The sequence below is a fragment of the Vulpes vulpes genome, chromosome 6 (genome assembly GCF_048418805.1).
Source record: "Vulpes vulpes isolate BD-2025 chromosome 6, VulVul3, whole genome shotgun sequence".
NCBI lineage: Eukaryota > Metazoa > Chordata > Mammalia > Carnivora > Canidae > Vulpes > Vulpes vulpes.
The window spans coordinates 108,700,929-108,718,867 of NC_132785.1; the positions used below are offsets into that span (position 1 = coordinate 108,700,929).

Consider the following 17,939-nt stretch of genomic DNA (forward strand, 5'->3'; position numbering starts at 1 on the left):
TTTTATTTTAAATAATCACTATGTTGAACACATGAAGTTAATGAAGCTCCAAATGCATAACAACTGGACACCAATTTAATGTAAACAAAAAGTGTATGATTCAGCTATCTAAATAACCAGTCCACCTCTTTCCCTGCCAAACATTAAAATATAGCCAGCCATCCAGAAAGCTTGAAATGGTGTGTACAGACTCACCATCAGTGGCAGCAATGGTAAACTCATCACCGCAGGAGACCCTGATCACTTGCTTCCCACCTAGGGGTCCTCCCAACAGGTTGATTCCTAGACGCTTCTTATAATTCCCAACGCCCAGCTGTCCACACTTGTTGCAGCCAAAGGTCAGCAGCCGGCCTCGCTCTAAGAGAGAATAAAAACAAATAAACAGGCACAAATGGGGCACAGAACAGAGGGGAAAATGCAGTCAATGTAGAGTTCCATGGACTAGCTTCTGGTTGTTAAGTGTATACAAATAGAAAGCCAGCCACACAATCTTGTACCCAGGGAAGCTAAGGTATCTAGATCTATGACCAATCTGACCCAGGAAGTGATTCAATATTGTACTTTCTCCCTAATATTGTATTTTGCATGTAGAAAATGGATACTACCTTAGTAAACTCCTAAATGGCACTAATTAAAGGCAGTAGTTGTCTGGAATTACAGGCGTGGCATTCTTATTTAGGGATGTACTGACTGCATTTATAATCATTACCAAAAAAAATTTACTTGAATGCCTAATTTTTTAATGAGATAATACTGGATGCCAGGGAGTAAACAGAAGAATGTATATATTGTTATACTGGTTTTTTTTTTTTTTTAAAGATTTTACTTATTTATTCATGAAAGACACAGAGAGAGAAAGAGGCAGAGACATGGGCAGAGGGAGAAGCAGGCTCCATGCAGGGAGCCTGATGTGAGACTCGATCGTTGGACTCCAGGATCACACCCTGGGCCAAAGGCAGACACTTAAACATCCACCCAGGTGTCCCAGAATGTATATATTGTTAAGAAGAGCTAATACTTGGGGCACCTGGCTGGTTCAGTCAGTAGAATGTGCAACTCTTGATCTTGGGATTGTGGGTTCGAGCCTCACATTGGGTGTGGAGATTACTTAAAAATAAAATCTTAAAAAAAAAGAAGAAGAAGAAGAGCCAACACTTGAGCGGAAAAAAAGCATGAGCTACTGAGGCCTGTGTATAAAAGTTGTAAATCAACTCACCATCAATAGCAGCTGTGTGAGTCTTGCCTGGGGCAATTGTACGGATCTTATAAAAGGAGAGCTGTTTGGCCAAGGTAAAGGAGGTTGTGTAGGGAATTTCGTGGTATGCCTGAAACAAGGTAAAAACAGAAAGCAAAGACTCATGAGGTAAAAATGAAGGGATAGTAGGCTGAAAATGCTGTCATGGTGACTAAAAGGGCTTTCAAGCAAATTTGTTATTAAGAAAAATGTGCCAGGTAACTTTTCATCCAATTGAATACAAGACAAAATAAGCTCATATATTTAATCAGAGAATTTAATTAGTGTATGAAGCAGGACTTTCTGACAACAAAAGTTTTAGATTCCTAATCTAAGAGTAAGTATACAAAACATGAACTCTATATCCCAGATGGTATCTACCTACATGAGGATAGAACCATTGACATTTGTCTTGGTATAGATACTGCATACTAACAAACGCAGGGCAAAGGATTAAAATATTGATGACTCTCTCTGGCCCATTAAGCAACTAGTTTACTGTGATCTAATTTCATCTACAAGGCAGAGTTCTCAACATATTAAAACCCATGTCCCTCTAGATTAGCATTAAAAAATTCCTCTCAAATTTCACAACAAACCTAACATAATAAAAACCCAAATCAAGTAATGGTAATTCTGAATATGTCTTTTCAAACTACGTAGACACCCTTCCCAGACTTGCCCCAAATTTGTACATTCCCATTTGAGAATCATTACTTCAGAGATTGCTTAACATTTTTTTTTTTAAGATTTTATATATTTATGAGAGAGAGAGAGAGAGACAGAGAGAGTGGTGGGTGGGTGGAGCAGAGGGAGAGGGACAAACACACTCCATGTTGAGCACAGAGCTTGAAGCAGGGCTTGATGTCAAGACCCTGAGATCATAACCTGAGAGTCAGATGCTTAACCAACTGAGCCACCCAGGAGGCCCACTTAAAAACTCTTATTCCCTGAGTCAGGAAACTTTTGTCTCTCTCTCTCTCTCTCTCTCTCTTTTTTTTTTTTTTTTAAATTTATTGTATTTTTCTAAGATTTTATTTATTTATTCATGAAAAGCACAGAGAGAGAAGCAGAGACACAGTCAGAGGGAGAAGCAGGCTCCTCACAGGGAGTCGGATGCGAGTCTTGGTCCCCAGACCCCAGGATCACGACCTGAGTCAAAGGCAAATGCTCAACCACCCAGGTGCCCTGTTTTTTAAAGTAGGCTCCATGTCCAAAGTGAGGCTTAAACTCATGACCCTGAGATTAAGAGTCTTATACACTCCACCAACTGAGCCAGGCAGGCGCCCTTGAAAACTTTTGTCTCTTAATTTGATTCTTTAGTACATGAAAAAAACTCATCATATTAACATAAGGAGGAAATGAAGTCTTTTATTTATTTATTTTTTTTAAGGAAATGAAGTCTTAATAACAGTGGTAAATTTCATGATATCCTTGAAGGAAGTGAATGGTAATTATATTCACTAGGCCTGAACAGGATCAGTGATTTTGTAGCAATAAATCTAAAAAAACTCTTCAGGGAGGTGATACATGAAAATGTTTCTTTTCAAAAAAAAAAAAAGAAAAAGAAAAAGAAAAAGAAAATGTTTCTTTTCATGTAAATTTTCTTGTACCTATTTCAGTGATAGAGTAGAAATAGGTACCTGAATTCCATCACTTGATTCTTTGTAATAAATTTATTTATTGTGGCATAATACATTATAAAAAATATTGTACAGATTGAAATTTTTTTCTGTATGTATATGAATGTAAAACCATCACTCAGACCAAAATATAGACCATTTCCATGATTCTAGGATCCCTTCTGTTAATACTCATATACCTTTTCCCAGAAGTAATCACTACTTTGACTTCTGCCATCATAAGTTGATTTTGCCTGTTCTTAAACTCCATATAATTGGAATCACATGGTGTATACTCTTTCATGGCTAGCTTCTTTCATTGAAAATAAAAAATGGTATCTGCGAAATCTTTATTCTTAGGTAAAATTCCACGGTTACTAACCAATAGCATTCTCAAAGAAATTCTAACCTAAGAGAAAGTGTGACAGTGTGGTTAAGGCACCAAAGAGGGAACTCACTTCATGGTTGATGATTCCAGACATGCACTGATTCAGACCCAGCTTGTTAAATTCATTGAGTCCACAGGCTAGCACTTTGCCTGACTGGGTCAGCAGAAATGTCCCATCACAGCCACACTGAACTGCGACAATAATCAAGGCCTTGGGAACATCCACCTGCACGGAAAAAAAAAATCAGGAAAAAAAAATCCCCCAAACGTAACTTGCATTAGGACACAACCCTCAAATTCCATCAAAAGTGATGTCCCACATTTAGCAGAACTGCCCACAGTAAAGACTGCTATATCCTCTTCAGATTTTCCCAGCAGCTTAAACACTATGGTTTTCAATAAGGAGCTCAGGTTTGATAATAAAAAAAGAAGGCATTTCCAGGTTGGCTAAACAGACAGTCTTGTCAGTTTGTTTTAGCAGTAGGTCCTTCTTACAAAGACTTCTCCGAAAACACTGGGAAAGGAGAAGCTTCAACCCATTGCTGATTTTGTCCCCTGGGATGGTAGGCCACAGCAGCTATAGAAGAAACTCAGTAGCCCTAAAGGGTCCTAGTCTGGTCACATTATAAGTGAAGTGACAGTGTACTGAATCAGCAGCCAGGACTTCCAAGTCCTGGCTCACATCCTTCAAGCTAACTAAACAGGGCTGGGGAATGGTAAGGTGACAGGATCATGGTCTGTGAAACTTGAAAACTCAAACCTCAGTGTTTCTAAAAAAGCCTTTTCAGAAGAGGAACAGCCACAGTCCTACAAATAATATGTTTAATTTTTGAAATGCAAATAAACAGAGTTAACAGTGAATGATATAGTTGATTACAGTCACCCTTCCAGTGGGCAGGCGAGCCTGCATCCTAGGGTGAGTGTGCGACAGATGACCATGCTCCTCTTGCAGCTGCTTTCAGCTCCTGTGCCAACTCCTGCAGGGCTAGCTGCTGCAGTGCTGAGAGTAATTAGGTATTATGTTTCATATAACATGACCCCTAAATACAAACACACATTTCATCTGGAGTTCAACTGTAGAAATCAGACGGGAAAGTGGCTGTGTGGGGTTAAGAGGGAATATATTGCTTTCCAATATCTTCCCAAGGAATTTTCTGGGGTGTATTTAGCTCATGTGTCTTTTTTTTTTTTTTTTTTCTCAATGTGTCTTTGTCATGGTACATGCAGATTTTAGCTCTCATTCCTGAATAAAATGTGACTCCAGGGTATCCACAATGGCTATATCCTCCTTCTCAACTGTTTATGGTTTAGTCAGATGACAAGGTCACATAGTGCTAAATCAGGAATCCTGGACTGTCAGTCTCCCAGATAGAAAATATTTCAGAAATAAACACCTTGACATGAGGGGTCAGGGAAAGAGGAGTCTGTGTTATTACTGGAGTCTGAGTGACCTACATAAGCTTAGGAAGAAGCTGCTTATGAGTTTACCTTTTGTGGTGTATAATAATCCTCTTCTGAATCCAGACCCAGTCGTCCTGAGATATACATAAGAAAGAAAACCATTAAGATGAGGTCCTCTTTCCCAATGAAAATGTTCTATAACGACATTCTCTTTTACTGAATCAACAGTTCTCAAGTACAAGCTACATGATATGCTTAGAAGCATACAAGCTTGAAGTCAAGTTGGCTCCTGGGAATAAGTGGACAGAGACAAGGCTACACCTACCATATTCGCCACAGCCCCAAGAATAGACTTCTTTGTTTCGTGTCAAAACCACCACATGATTATCTCCACAGGAGACCTGCTCCACTGGATTGTTCAGGAAGAAGTTCAGCTGCATTGGTTCTAGTACTTCGGGCCCAGCAACCTTGTCTACCCCCATGCAGCCATAATAATCGGATCCAAAGGCATAGAGCTGACCCTCATCTGCAAAAGGAAGGCATAACCTATCAGAAAGCTGGACAGGACTGGAATGAAACTATCTCATCCAGGGATTTCATATGAAATGATTTCACCAGAGAAATCTGAAGGATAGACCACGAAAGTCTAGAGTTGTTTCTATTTAGGGGATCATGGGTACGTTATAACAATTTTTAAAAGGTGGTAGTACTATGTTGAAATTTTATTGGGGCCATCTCTATTTTCTAGAGAAAAGGAAAAAGTAACTAATGGCAAGATGAAAACTAAATTTTAGCACTGGGTGTTATATGGAAGAGATGAATCACTGAATTCTACTCCTGAAACCAACTTGCACTGTATGGTAACTAACTAGAATTTAAATAAAAATTTGAGAAAAAAGGGCAGCCCGGGTGGCTCAGCGATTTGGCGCTGCCTTCAGCCCGAGGCATGATCCTGGAGACCCGGGATTGGGTCCCACGTCGGGCTCCCTGCGTGGAGCCTGCTTCTCCCTCTGCCTGTGTCTCTGCAACCCCCCCCCCCCCCCCCCGTCTCTCATGAATAAATAAATAAATAAAATATTTTTAAAAATTTTTTGAAAAAAAATGTAAATGGCTTAAAAAAGACTAAATTAAACTTCAGCTCTTTATTTCTGATTTGGTGTTATCCATACCTGACTAGGTGGTAACATTATTTTTCCTTCCAACTGGAACATACAACATCTTTCTCCTGATCCCACCTCTTCTCTGTTATCCACGTGCCTTTCTTTGCTTATCACCCCACACTAATACCATTGCAAATTGGGCTTCTGTTATTAATGTGTGTGTCTGCTCACTGTCTTTGGTTCTTAGAATACTGTCTTTTGCTATAAAATCCCACTGAAACTGCAGAGCATTCAGTACAATACCCCATGTCAATGCATGGCATGCTTTTTGTTGATGGCTTACCTGTCACGCAGACAGTGAAATCATCACCACATGACACCTGACGGATAGCTTTGCCTTGCAACTTTTCCACATGCTTTGGCTGTCGGTAGGAGGCTTTGTCTCCGTGGCCCAGCTGACCATGGAGTTTAGTACCCCCTTGCATGTTCTGTGAAATAAAGAGGTCTTGTGAAGTTTTAACTTTTCATGCCAAAAGCTACTCTTCAATATACTTCTTATCAAAAAACCATAGGAAAAAATCAGCTGAAAATTTAGAAATGAAAAAAAAAATCAGTAAGGAGATTAAGCCTTTTAATGATAGGTAGTATAAAAATCCCTGCCAACAGGTAAAGACTTAAAAAGTATCCAGACTGATACCTATCAAGACCTAAAAGAACACATTCCCAATTTTGTCTTTCTCCTTCAAGTCTAAGGCTTTTACATTTAATTATGGGTGTTGGTGAAAAGAAATTCTTGGGACGCCTGGGTGGCTCAGCGGTTGAGCACCTGCCCCTGACTCAGGGTGTGATCCTCAGTCTCAGGATCAAGTCCCACATCAGGCTCCCTGCCTGAAGCCTGCTTCTCCCTCTGCCTACGTCTCTGCCTTTCTCTCTCTGTATCTTTCATGAATAAATAAATAAAATCTTAAAAAAAAAAAAAAAGAAATTCTTTATATAGTCTACCTTGATTGCTTTCTATAGGAGTATAGTCTCTTGGAAATCCTTACTAGAAGTTTTATGAATTTTGGTCAGTTTCCCTGAACTATGGAACAATTATAAAGAATCTGGCTGCATCCAAGAGGCTGCTATATAGTACCAAGAGTAGTTCTAAATCATGTTTCATCAGTTTTATAGAGAAAAGTAAATCTTTTCATACAAGAATTCAACTAAGTCCTTATCCAAATGTTTTTGAAGGGACAATAATTTCACTCCATCTCTGGAAGCCCCCTATGGGCTAGTTATTTAAGGGATGGGGTTTTAAGGAAGTAACAGTTAACATTCTGTAACAGAGGCCCAATCATTCCATCCTTCTTTCAATCTATTAATAATTGAGTGTCTACTCTGTCACACACTGAGGACAAACCTTTATTTGTGGAGAAGCTGCTGGAGAAAATGAGCTCTCCCAGAAAGAAGAGGAATAGTGAGAAGAACTGAGGGCCTAAGACAAGGCTGGGTAAAGGAAAAGCAGCCTAAAACTAGTTAGGAGGCACAGCCAAAGAGACAAGATAAAAGCCAAGAGAAGAAGCTCTCATGGAAGTCAAGGGAAGACAAAGCTACAAGGAGAGAGTGATTAACTCGGTCAAAAATGCTGCTGGAAGGTCAAGGAAAGTAAGGACAACAAGGTATCTGTTTTATATTCACAATTTAGAGGTCATTTTTTTAAAGAGTAGTTTCAATCAAGTGGCAGGGATGGAAGCTGCATTGTAGGCAAATGATGAATGAGCAGGAGTAAGGAAACAGCAAATATATGCAAATTGTTCCAGAAGGTAGAGACAGGGTGAAAGAGGGAACAAAGGAAAATTCTACTGAAGATATACCTAGCCATTTTCAATCACTGATAAAGGTCTTAGAATTTTCCTGATGTGGTACACTGCTTCATTTGTTTATAAAACTATTTCACAGATACTAGTTGCTCTGAAACTCATGGCAATAGAATAATTGACTCTGAAATCACTCAGCTGTAAATGAGAGTCCAGTCTCCTGAGTCCAGACCTAGGGATCTTTTCATTCATTCTTTCCTTCCGTCTTCTTTGATTCATTCATTCAAAAAAAACATTTACAAATGACCTAATATGTACCAGGCACTGGGGAAAGATACGTCAGTGAACTAAACAAACAAAATCCCTGGTCTCATAAGAGCTTACGTTCCATCACCCCATGCTGCCATTCCCACAGCACACTCAACTAATAAAATACTTAGACATCCTCAGCCCAGTAAACAATTAGGCTTACATCACTGTTCTAAAGTACTTAGCTTTCACTTACCACCCAGGTGTATAGTTCCTTCTCCACTGTGACCACAGCAAAGTGGGTATTCCCTGCACACACCTGCCGGGCACTACAGCCACTCTTGATGACATCCAGTTTCTGGGGAGTGGATTTTCCACCGCCCCAAACATAGACTTCACTGGTTCGTGATGTTACCACAGCAATGGGTGCTTCAGTCACAGTGCTTGACCTGTCAACAACCCCCAGAACAAAGGCACATTTAACATAAAAACTATATCAAAGAAAAATGCTTCCAGTGTTCCCAGAGAAGAACTGCCAATTATGGCATGTGAAAGTATGTTTTTTCTCGACAACTTATTTCAACCCTCTATCAGAGCAGGCCTTGCAATTTCTGCCTCAGGGCTTCATCACAGCTCAGCCAGATCAGATTCCAGTCTGGTCCATAACACCTACACTTTTCAAATTTCAACATTCATCATGGTAATGATGTCCACTTCAGCATGAGGATGAAATTATAGCCTTCTGTTTTCTCAGAAATGACTAGCTGACATTTCTGTAGATGTTGGCTTCTCAAAGGATGCTTCTCAAAGGCTACTTACAGGGATCAAACAATGCATGGACCAAAGAAAGAAAGACCTCCTAATGGTAATTTAAGGTATTTCAATTTTTATGAGTCTCCTAGGCATTACCTTGGTCTTTTTGTAGGTGCATTAAGCAGTGTGACTTTTTCCTCCATCTCTCTACCAAAAGAAAAGATACATGGGTAAAAGAATAGTTGTTACATTGTACCAGTGTCTCTTTAATACATTTCATAGATTTAATCCTCTATAAACAATATACCTCCTGCAACATGACAATACTTTGGGAAAAGTATCTCAATACCATTCAAACAGTTACATAGGCCTGACTTTGGAAAATCATTAAATATGAGGGGGACAGCAGTTTGGGGCCATTTGTTTTCTTTCTTCAAGAAATGTTCCAAGCTGGAACAGAGAACCTAGAGAACCTCTGTTGCACATTTTGAGTACCTGCTGACCTCTCCATCCAGGCTACCCACTGACTTCCCAAACTCACCATCTTTAAACCTCAGCTCATTGTCTTTTTCCCATACAGCTTTTCTTTCTGATTCTCTTGTTTCTATAACTGGCACTCCCCATTCTCCCAGTGAACTAGGCTTAAAACTCCTACGCTGTCCCTCTTTAATATTCAAGTCCTAGAGATTCTACCTATATGGTGCCCTTTATATTCACCTCTCCCCTCCAGGCTTGCCACCTTAGTTCTGAGCAGCTTTGCTTCCCACCTAGACTGCTGTAGCACATCCTAATAGGTCTAACTCACCACAGTGCCCATCCACTTTATTGGTCCTCTACTGATTTAACACTGAGATTAGTTTGCTAAATGAGTCTTCCTTAAGCATGCCCCTTATCACATTAACTACCCTCTCATAAACATCCACTACTGTACTATAGTTTGAATTAAGCACAGATCCCTTTGTCCAGCATTCAAGATTCTTTACCTACCTTTTCAGCCTTTCCTTCTACTTACTTCCCATATTCTTGCTCAGGGTTCTCATTCTATCTAAAACACTTATAGCTGAATTCCTTAGGCATCAGTATTTTTTGAAAGCCCTTGAGGTGTTGCTTATTGAGAGCCCCAGGTCTAGACCCACTAATCAAGTAGGACTTAGTGTTTCCTGAATATTTTCTACAGTTTGCTCTATCTGTGCTTTACCTGGAAAGCTCTTTGCCTTATGTTTTTCCATCAAAGTACAAAGTTCTAATGAAGTACTGTGTGTATATCTATAATTATCTCAATAAAAATTGCAATAAAAAATTATCAATGAAAATATTTGAAAAAAATTTAAATAGTGATTTTACTGTTGGGGAAAATAAGCCAGATAAAAAATTTAAATATACTTGACCAGCATATTATACTGCTGGAATATGCATCAAACATAAGTAGAAGGTCATAGTGCTGTTTCTGGAGTATTACATGTAATTCTAGACACTAAAACACTAACTAGACCTTAACTGAAAAAGAACCAAAAAAGATTAAATGACATAACAAAATAAAGGTACTGACCGAATAGCAAAGACTATGGAATTAAATATATACTTAATGTATCTATGGGCAAGACTTGAAAAAGAGCAGAGGAGGGGATCCCTGGGTGGCTCAGCAGTTTGGCGCCTGCCTTTGGCCCAGGGCGTGATCCTGGAGTCCCGGGATTGAGTCCCGTGTCAGGCTCCTGGCACGGAGCCTGCTTCTCCCTCTGCCTGTGTCTCTGCCTCTCTCTCTGTGTGTGTCTCTCATGAAGAAATAAATAAAATCTTTAAAAAAAAAAAAAAAAGAAAAGAAAAAAAGCAGAGGAAAGGTTTAAATATTGGGAAGTTATAGAAACAAAGAACTGGTAGGGGAGGAAGAAGGACAGTAAGACAAAAAGAGTACAACAGGATGAGAATATAACAGGATGAGAATAATAAAAGGATGCTGGCTGGCTTAGTCAAAGGAGCATGCAACTCCTGATCTTAGGATTGTGATGGGTGTAGAGATTACTTTTTAAAAAAGAAAGAATAGGGATCCCTGGGTGGCGCAGCGGTTTAGCGCCTGCCTTTGGCCCAGGGCGCGATCCTGGAGACCCGGGATCGAATCCCACATCGGGCTCCCGGTGCATGGAGCCTGCTTCTCCCTCTGCCTATGTCTCTGCCTCTCTCTCTCTCTCTCTCTCTCTCTCTCTCTCTGTGACTATCATAAATAAATAAAAATTAAAAATTAAAAAAAAGAAAAAAGAAAGAATAACAACGCATTTTCTTTTAAGTTTGGGTTTGAAAAAAAAATAAGTTTGGGTTTGAAGCCTCCTATAGGATGTGAGGAATAAAGGACCTCCTTCCTTCCTCTAGAGACCCTGAACACAGAAAAAAATCTCAGGAAGTAACCTGCCAATAATCAGGCAAGCTTGATTTCAGGAAATGAGCATAAGAAAACTCCTCTGACTGCAACATACCATCTAAACGAATGCGCTGAAAAACAAAGGCCCACTCTAAATCCATACTACTATCTGACAATCACTGAGCATCTTGTGCCAAGCCCTGGGCTAAGCACTTTATATGCATTACCTCTCTTAATCCTTACCCTACCTGACTTTACAGAGGAGAAAACTAAAGAACAGAGATGTTAAATAACTTGACAAAGAAAATAATAGAATTCAGATACAAACCTAAGAATATCTGAGTCCAGAGCTCTCCTTTCTTAATTTCTATACTCTAATACTCCAATTCTAGATGAAAACTCACAGATGAAAGGAGTGCAGGGTGCTAGGGTCTCATCAGTATATATTCAGAACAAAATAGCACAGACTAAGGAAGTAAAGTCAGGAGCTTCCCTCAAGCAATAAAAAGAGATGTTGGGACACCTGAGTGGCTCAGAGGTTGAGCATCTGCCTTTGGCTAAGGGTGTGATCCTGGAGTTCTGGGATTGAGTCGCACATCGGGCTTCCTGCACGGAGCCTGCTTCTCCCTCTGCCTATGTCTCTCCCCCTCTCCTTCTGTGTCTCTCATGAATAAATAAATAAAATCTTAAAAAAAAAAAAAAAAAAAGGAAAAGAAAAGAAAACAGAGATGTTGCTAGAAAATGGCATCAGAGTGGCCACATCAGGAAACGCTGCCCTCTCTTGTGGTCCTCTGATCAGGTCTTTAACAGTTAACTATCCAAAGAAAGACAAGAAAGTGACTTCTCTGTACTTTACCTCCTGCGTTTCCTGAGAAGGGGGCGATCCAGAAGTTCATCTGCTGTGGGTCTCTGCTCAGGATCCTAAAAAGTACAAAACTGGGTTAGTTTTAATTTAAAGGAAAACAGCAATGGGGCACTGTGGGTATCTTAGGGGTTGAGCATCTGCCTTGGCTCAGGTCATGACCCCGGGGTCCTGGGACTGAGTTCCACATTGGGCTCCCTGCAGGGAGCCTGCTTCTCCCTCTGCCTGTGTCTGTCTCTGCCTCTCTGTGTCTCCCATGAATAAATACATAAAATCTTAAAAAACAAAACAAACAAACAAAAAAACAAAGGAAAACGGCAAAATGGGATCTAACGAGGAATTTTACTTCCCCTTAGAAGGCTGTATGCTGATTACTCCAAGATCACTGTATATTATCCTTTTGTTTAAAAAAAAAAAAAAAAAAATTCCTATGTCACATTCCATGTTTCGTGCATATCATCTCATTATCATCAATACTTGTATGTGAATGAGAATGCACATTCCTTATTTGTTCAGTATGATATTGTCTCTTAAATTGCAATATATATAGCACAAAGAATCTCCCAGAGTGCTTGTTATAAATAAAGATTTCTGGGCCTTATCTACAGAGATTCTGATCCAGTTGGTCTGGGGTGGGACTCAGGAAACTTCATTTTTTATTTGTAAAACTCTTCCATCCCTTAGCAATTCTAACACCTATGGTTCACAAACCATATTTTGAATAATACCAACCTAGAGCTAGACTACAAGGCAACTGTGAGATATAAGAATTATATATATTCTGCACACTAGGAACTCTGACTAAAATTCTATAAAATCAATTTACAAAAATTAATCTTAATCATAAAAAATGGAGCACAATTTAGATGGTAAGATAATTTCACAAATCAGTAAAGTAAGAATAAAGCAGAATAAAGCTTAAGGATTTGTTGCCTACAACAAATAACTATCATGAATTGCCAATGCTTATTCTTCTGGGTATAGTCAAAATATATTCTACCCTGGGAAGTGAATGCGGTTTTATGCAGGAATCTGCACAAAGTATGCATACCATACTCCAAACACTATGGTGGGAAGGGAAAACCCTCAACTGGAATCAACATGTTAAGTCACACTTACCTGGTCAAGGCATGCATGGACCATTTGAATCAGTTCCAAAGAGTACTGGCTAGAATCAACTTCCATGGCCCGGATTCCTTGTACAATCTTCACACACAAGTTGAGTGGATTCTATAAGAAAATGATTATTCTTGGTTATATAAAGATTATATAATCTATCAGTAGGGGTTCTGAGATGTCTGTGACTACTTTTTTTTAAAGAAATGGCAATTGTTCTGTATTAGGTTTGATTTCTTTTATAACTGAGTATGCATCAGCAAGAAATAGCTAGGGATACACTGTTGCTATCAGAAGGAATGAAGCCAAATGGCCTACATGGAAGTATGACTATGTGGCCAATAGTATAATACTCAGAGTATATTATAATCTGACCCTTCAACTGAATCCCAAGAAAGAGGAAAGCAAGATTAGCCATGCTTATTGGCTTTAAGTATCTTCTCTGCCACGTAACCTGCCTCCTAATGTTATGCAGGGGATACTCTACAATAACAGACAAGGCAGTAAATAATAAGATGACAATGATAATATTATTATTATAATACCATCAATACTTTTATTGGGAGACCACAGTTTGCTAGGTAGGCACCTTTGCAAAACCCCTGTAAGGAGGTTATTATAATTATCAGTTCAAAGATATAAAGTAACTGGCCTAAGACTACACAGATGTAAAAAATGGAGTTATAACACCAACCAAAGTTTATCTTCACTCTAAAACTCATTTTCCTTCTGCTATATTATTAAGAAGAATTAGATGATACATCAGAATAAACTAGGATTTAGAAAAACAAATAGGTGTCATGGAAGGCCAATGAACTAGCATTATTTCATATTTGCATTTTTCATACACATTATCATAGCATCTCTATAAGAAAAATATCTATTTTTCCTTGTTATAGATAATGAAATAGAGGATTGAAGAAATTCTTTAATGATTTACTTAAGTTCTCATACATGGTTTGTAGAGAATATTGGATGTGAATCCATTTTTGCTATGCCAATTGATCCATGGACTAGCAACATCAGCATCATGTGGGAACTTGTTAAAAATGCAGAATACTGGGACCCACTCCAGATCTACTAAAAAGAGTCTGCATTTTGACAAGGTGCCCAGGTGATCTCCTATGTGTGTGAAAGTTGGAGAAGCACTGTTTTTACTTAGGAAGAAAAGAAGATAAACTAAAAGGAATTTGTTGTCCATTAAACAATAACAACCTCTAATATAAGAGTCAGTGTGGAATATTTTATAAAAAATAACACTTATATGAGTATTACATAATTTGTTTTAGCTTTAAAAAAAATGATGTAGCTGAAGCATAAGAAATAAAATGGCTTATCTAAACTGCAACATCACATAGTGGATCCTAGAGCCAATTTCAAAATTAGAGTCAACAAATTCAAGTACAATGCTCAAACCACTTGAGTAAGATTATTTCAGTGGGGAGCTCAAGTTAAAGATAAATCTGATATACAGTATTTCAGTAATACACTACATCAAGCCTGAATAGTTTTTTTTTTTTTTTTTTTTTGGCCTACAGCCGATTTCTGATGAAAAAATCAGAAACTCGGGGATAAATGAATTTGGTTCTCTCAACCAAGTTATACCATTTTCAAGGACAAGGTGGGGAAAATACAACTTACTGTAGCATCAAATGTTCTCTTTAGGGTAAGCAGTTCAAAAATGACACAGCCTACTGCCCAGATATCAGACTTGAAATTGTATTTTACTCCTTGGCAAAGTTCTGGAGACATGTAATATGGAGTTCCTACAAGCTGAACAACAAAGAAAACAAAGAATAACTTCATTTCTGAGGTAACTATATTAATATTTCAACAACTAAAGTAAATTTCCCACAAATTAGTGATAACAACTATAAAATATTCATCAGCAAATCCCGAAATGTTTTTTATGAGATGGGAAGAAATCTTTTTTCATATCACATTTTTTGGACCAATTAAAAAGGGTTAAGGCAGTGTGGTAATTTGGGAGGCACAACAGTGATTCCTAGATCACAGAGGGCTTAGGCCCGCTGAAGATGTCATAAAGATAAAGACACACTTAGTAGAAGTTCGCCAATGGGGGGAAAAAAAACTGACAGTGGGGAGATGATAAGTAAATAAAGGGGTCAAAAGTTCTAACTGAAATGCATAGTACTGAAACTCTGTAAATGGCTCAATTTGACATCTGTAATACTAAAATGGCTAGAGAAATTTCTTTCAAATTTGAAAAAAGATCTTCTGCCTTGAAGAATGGGTTTGGAAATAAAAATGTCTGAATGGAGGTTGTGCCTCTCCCCAGACAAGAGACAATGAGTACCCCAGAAGCTCTAATAAAACTGATAGTCCTCTTTAACCAGCAAAGCAAGTTTTAGATGGCTTATATGGCACTTATAAATTTTCGTATCATTCCTTTTTTACATTTAACTGGCTAAAAAAGTCAAGTCTTGGTTTTACCAGATTATTCTTGATGAGAAAAATCCATATAAAGACATGACTGGTTCTTCAGAAGCTCAATATGACACCATGATACAAGCAGACTGAGTTCCTGAAGCAGATTCCAAACCCTAGCTATTAGCACCCTTGGATGTCTCTGAATTGCTTACAGGCATATCTTGACATTACCAAACCACATCAACAAGACAAAATTAATTTTATGGAAAGAGCACTGCAAAACTAGAAGAGTAATAACTGGGTTTTATAATTCCTAATAGGATAATAGGATGGAATCACTGTCCTTAAAGATTAACTTAGGTCCACTCTTTACCAATGGTCTTTCTTAGGATCACATGAGAAGGGAGCCCTGCAACTGAGATGGCATACGATATTAACATCAGATTGTTCTCTGTGCCTTAGCCTTTATTTGTAATATAGGGCTTCTGAACCAGGAAAATTCAGAGGAAACACAAAAATAGATGTCCAACATCCTAAGCTCAAATACTAAATAAGAGATAAACTGAAATCTACTAAAGATTCTTGGCCAGAAAAAATGGTAGAGCATTTCTTTGTTTTTAGAAAGTGTTGGAAAGGGCTATGAGGTCAGAGCTATGATGTGGACAATGACTCTTGAAGGAACACCTGAGCATGTAAATGCCTGTTAGTAAGCACAGGAAAGACTCCTGAAGACCTGCTTTATAAATATGGAGAACTTGGCAGCCCAGGTGGCTCAGCGGGTTAGCACCACCTTCAGCCCAGGGCATGATCCTGGAGTCCAGGGATCGAGTCCCACGTTGGGCTTCCTGCATGGAGCCTGCTTCTGCCTCTGCCTGCTTGTGTCTCTGCCTCTCTCTGTGTCTCTCTCATAAATAAATTATTTTAAAAAATAATTTAAAAAAATTTTTAAATAAATATGGAGAACTTAAAAAAATACTGAGAAAAGTATGTGAGATTTAACATGGTTTACAGTTATAGAACACGGTACTGGAAAGGATAAGAAAACAAAAATTAAGACAAGGGCAACACATACTTACCGTCTCAGCCATGGAATACTCAGAATTAAGTTTCTTGGCTAGGCCATAATCTCCAAGTTTTATTAGGTTTGCCTTGGTCAGAAAAATATTTAATGTCTTTATATCTCTGGAATAAAAGATACTGTATATTAAATTCCTACAGACAATCATTTTGTTTCACCCCTGACTCTGCCCAGAATTAGTACAGAATTAGTACTGCTCAGACTATTATGGGATCCCGAACAGTGATCACCACTTTCACATGCACCTTAACACTGAAAAGGGGATTGGGGGGAGTGGAGGCAGAGAATTAACTCCATTCTTTAGGGCTTCAAGCACAGTCACGTCTCTCATACCACTGGGGATATCAGAAAAAATTGAGAGCCAGATTGAAAACACAGTGCTCGGGCAGCCTGGGTGGCTCAGTAGTTTAGCGCCGCCTTTGGCCAGAGCCTGATCCTGGAGACCTGGGATGGAGTCCCATTGGGCTCCCTGCATGGAGCCTGCTTCTCCCTCTGCCTGTGTCTCTGCCTGTCTCTCTCTGTCTCTCTCATGAAAAAAAAAAAACAAAACAAAACCAGAAAACACAGTGCTCTAGGTAATCCTATAGTTCCTATGAGGTGCGCTGCCTCTTCAATTACCATTTAAACCTTGAATTGGTTGATGTTAAAGTTTCAAATCTGTTAAGGCAAGGGAAAAGATTGCACATCCCAGCAGCAACATGATTAGGTTATGTAGATCACCTAAATAAAACCACTGGCTCTTTTTCTAAAGATGAGTTGGTCATATATAACACAAATAAACTGTGCCTGGTTCACACTCCGGCTTCCTTAACATGTGAAAAAACCAGAATACTTTTTGTAACTTTTGAAAAGAAAATAATATGCAACTATAGCCATTCAACAGATATTAAGAAGCACATGTTAACTAAATGAATAAACCAACAAAAAAAGAAATACTGGTGAATCAACACTAATCTCTAGCAATGATCAATGAATGACTCACTTAAGAGGGGTATAATGTGGAAATGTTCTAATAGTTCTTTCCTATAGCTAGAAATGAATAGATAGCTATTAAATTGTAAAATTAATTGTATTTTTATGTAAATTAAGGCTCAATTATAAAATTAAAAATATTTGCCAATTATTATTGCTCACAGAAAACATTTACTATGAATTCCAACCAATCTAACATCACTTCTCTTAGTGACTTCTAGACTTTACTGATGAATTAATGAATTCAACTCTAAAATATCTCATAAAAAAGCAACTGAGCAGTACTTAGCTACTGAGATTCTTCCTAGATTACAAACACAGTTTAACTTCAGGAAGTGAAGGTAACACCCTTCATTACTCACTCTTTCCTTCCTAAATTATATTAACGGAAAAGCCTTGACCGCTTAACCAAAAATATAATAGTGCTGATGGGAGGTATGCAAGATGGGGGTTAGATTGGTGGGGAGGAATCCATCTCAAATATATATATATATATATTTTATTTTATTTATTTATTCATAGAGAGAGAGAGAGAGAGAAGCAGAGACACAGGCAGAGGGAGAAGCAGGCTCCATGCAGTGAGCCCGATGTGGGACTTGATCCCAGGTCTCCAGGATCACG

The 17,939-nt window shown here is 38.5% G+C and overlaps 1 protein-coding gene across 2 annotated transcripts in view; it reads right to left on the bottom strand.

Moving 5' to 3' along the window:
* The window catches only part of NEK9 (NIMA related kinase 9), a 38,690-nt gene that overhangs the window by 15,104 nt on the left and 5,647 nt on the right, over positions 1 to 17,939 (bottom strand). For both annotated transcript variants that reach the window (XM_026008626.2, XM_072762052.1), the window contains 12 exons: positions 16,345 to 16,450; positions 14,519 to 14,650; positions 12,881 to 12,991; positions 11,756 to 11,820; positions 8,703 to 8,753; positions 8,050 to 8,242; positions 6,089 to 6,233; positions 4,971 to 5,171; positions 4,733 to 4,779; positions 3,315 to 3,470; positions 1,217 to 1,325; positions 196 to 357 (listed from right to left, as the gene is read on the bottom strand). In XM_026008626.2, the coding sequence (XP_025864411.1) occupies positions 196 to 357; positions 1,217 to 1,325; positions 3,315 to 3,470; positions 4,733 to 4,779; positions 4,971 to 5,171; positions 6,089 to 6,233; positions 8,050 to 8,242; positions 8,703 to 8,753; positions 11,756 to 11,820; positions 12,881 to 12,991; positions 14,519 to 14,650; positions 16,345 to 16,450 (1,478 nt within the window). The remainder of the gene's footprint in view (positions 1 to 195; positions 358 to 1,216; positions 1,326 to 3,314; positions 3,471 to 4,732; positions 4,780 to 4,970; positions 5,172 to 6,088; positions 6,234 to 8,049; positions 8,243 to 8,702; positions 8,754 to 11,755; positions 11,821 to 12,880; positions 12,992 to 14,518; positions 14,651 to 16,344; positions 16,451 to 17,939) is intronic.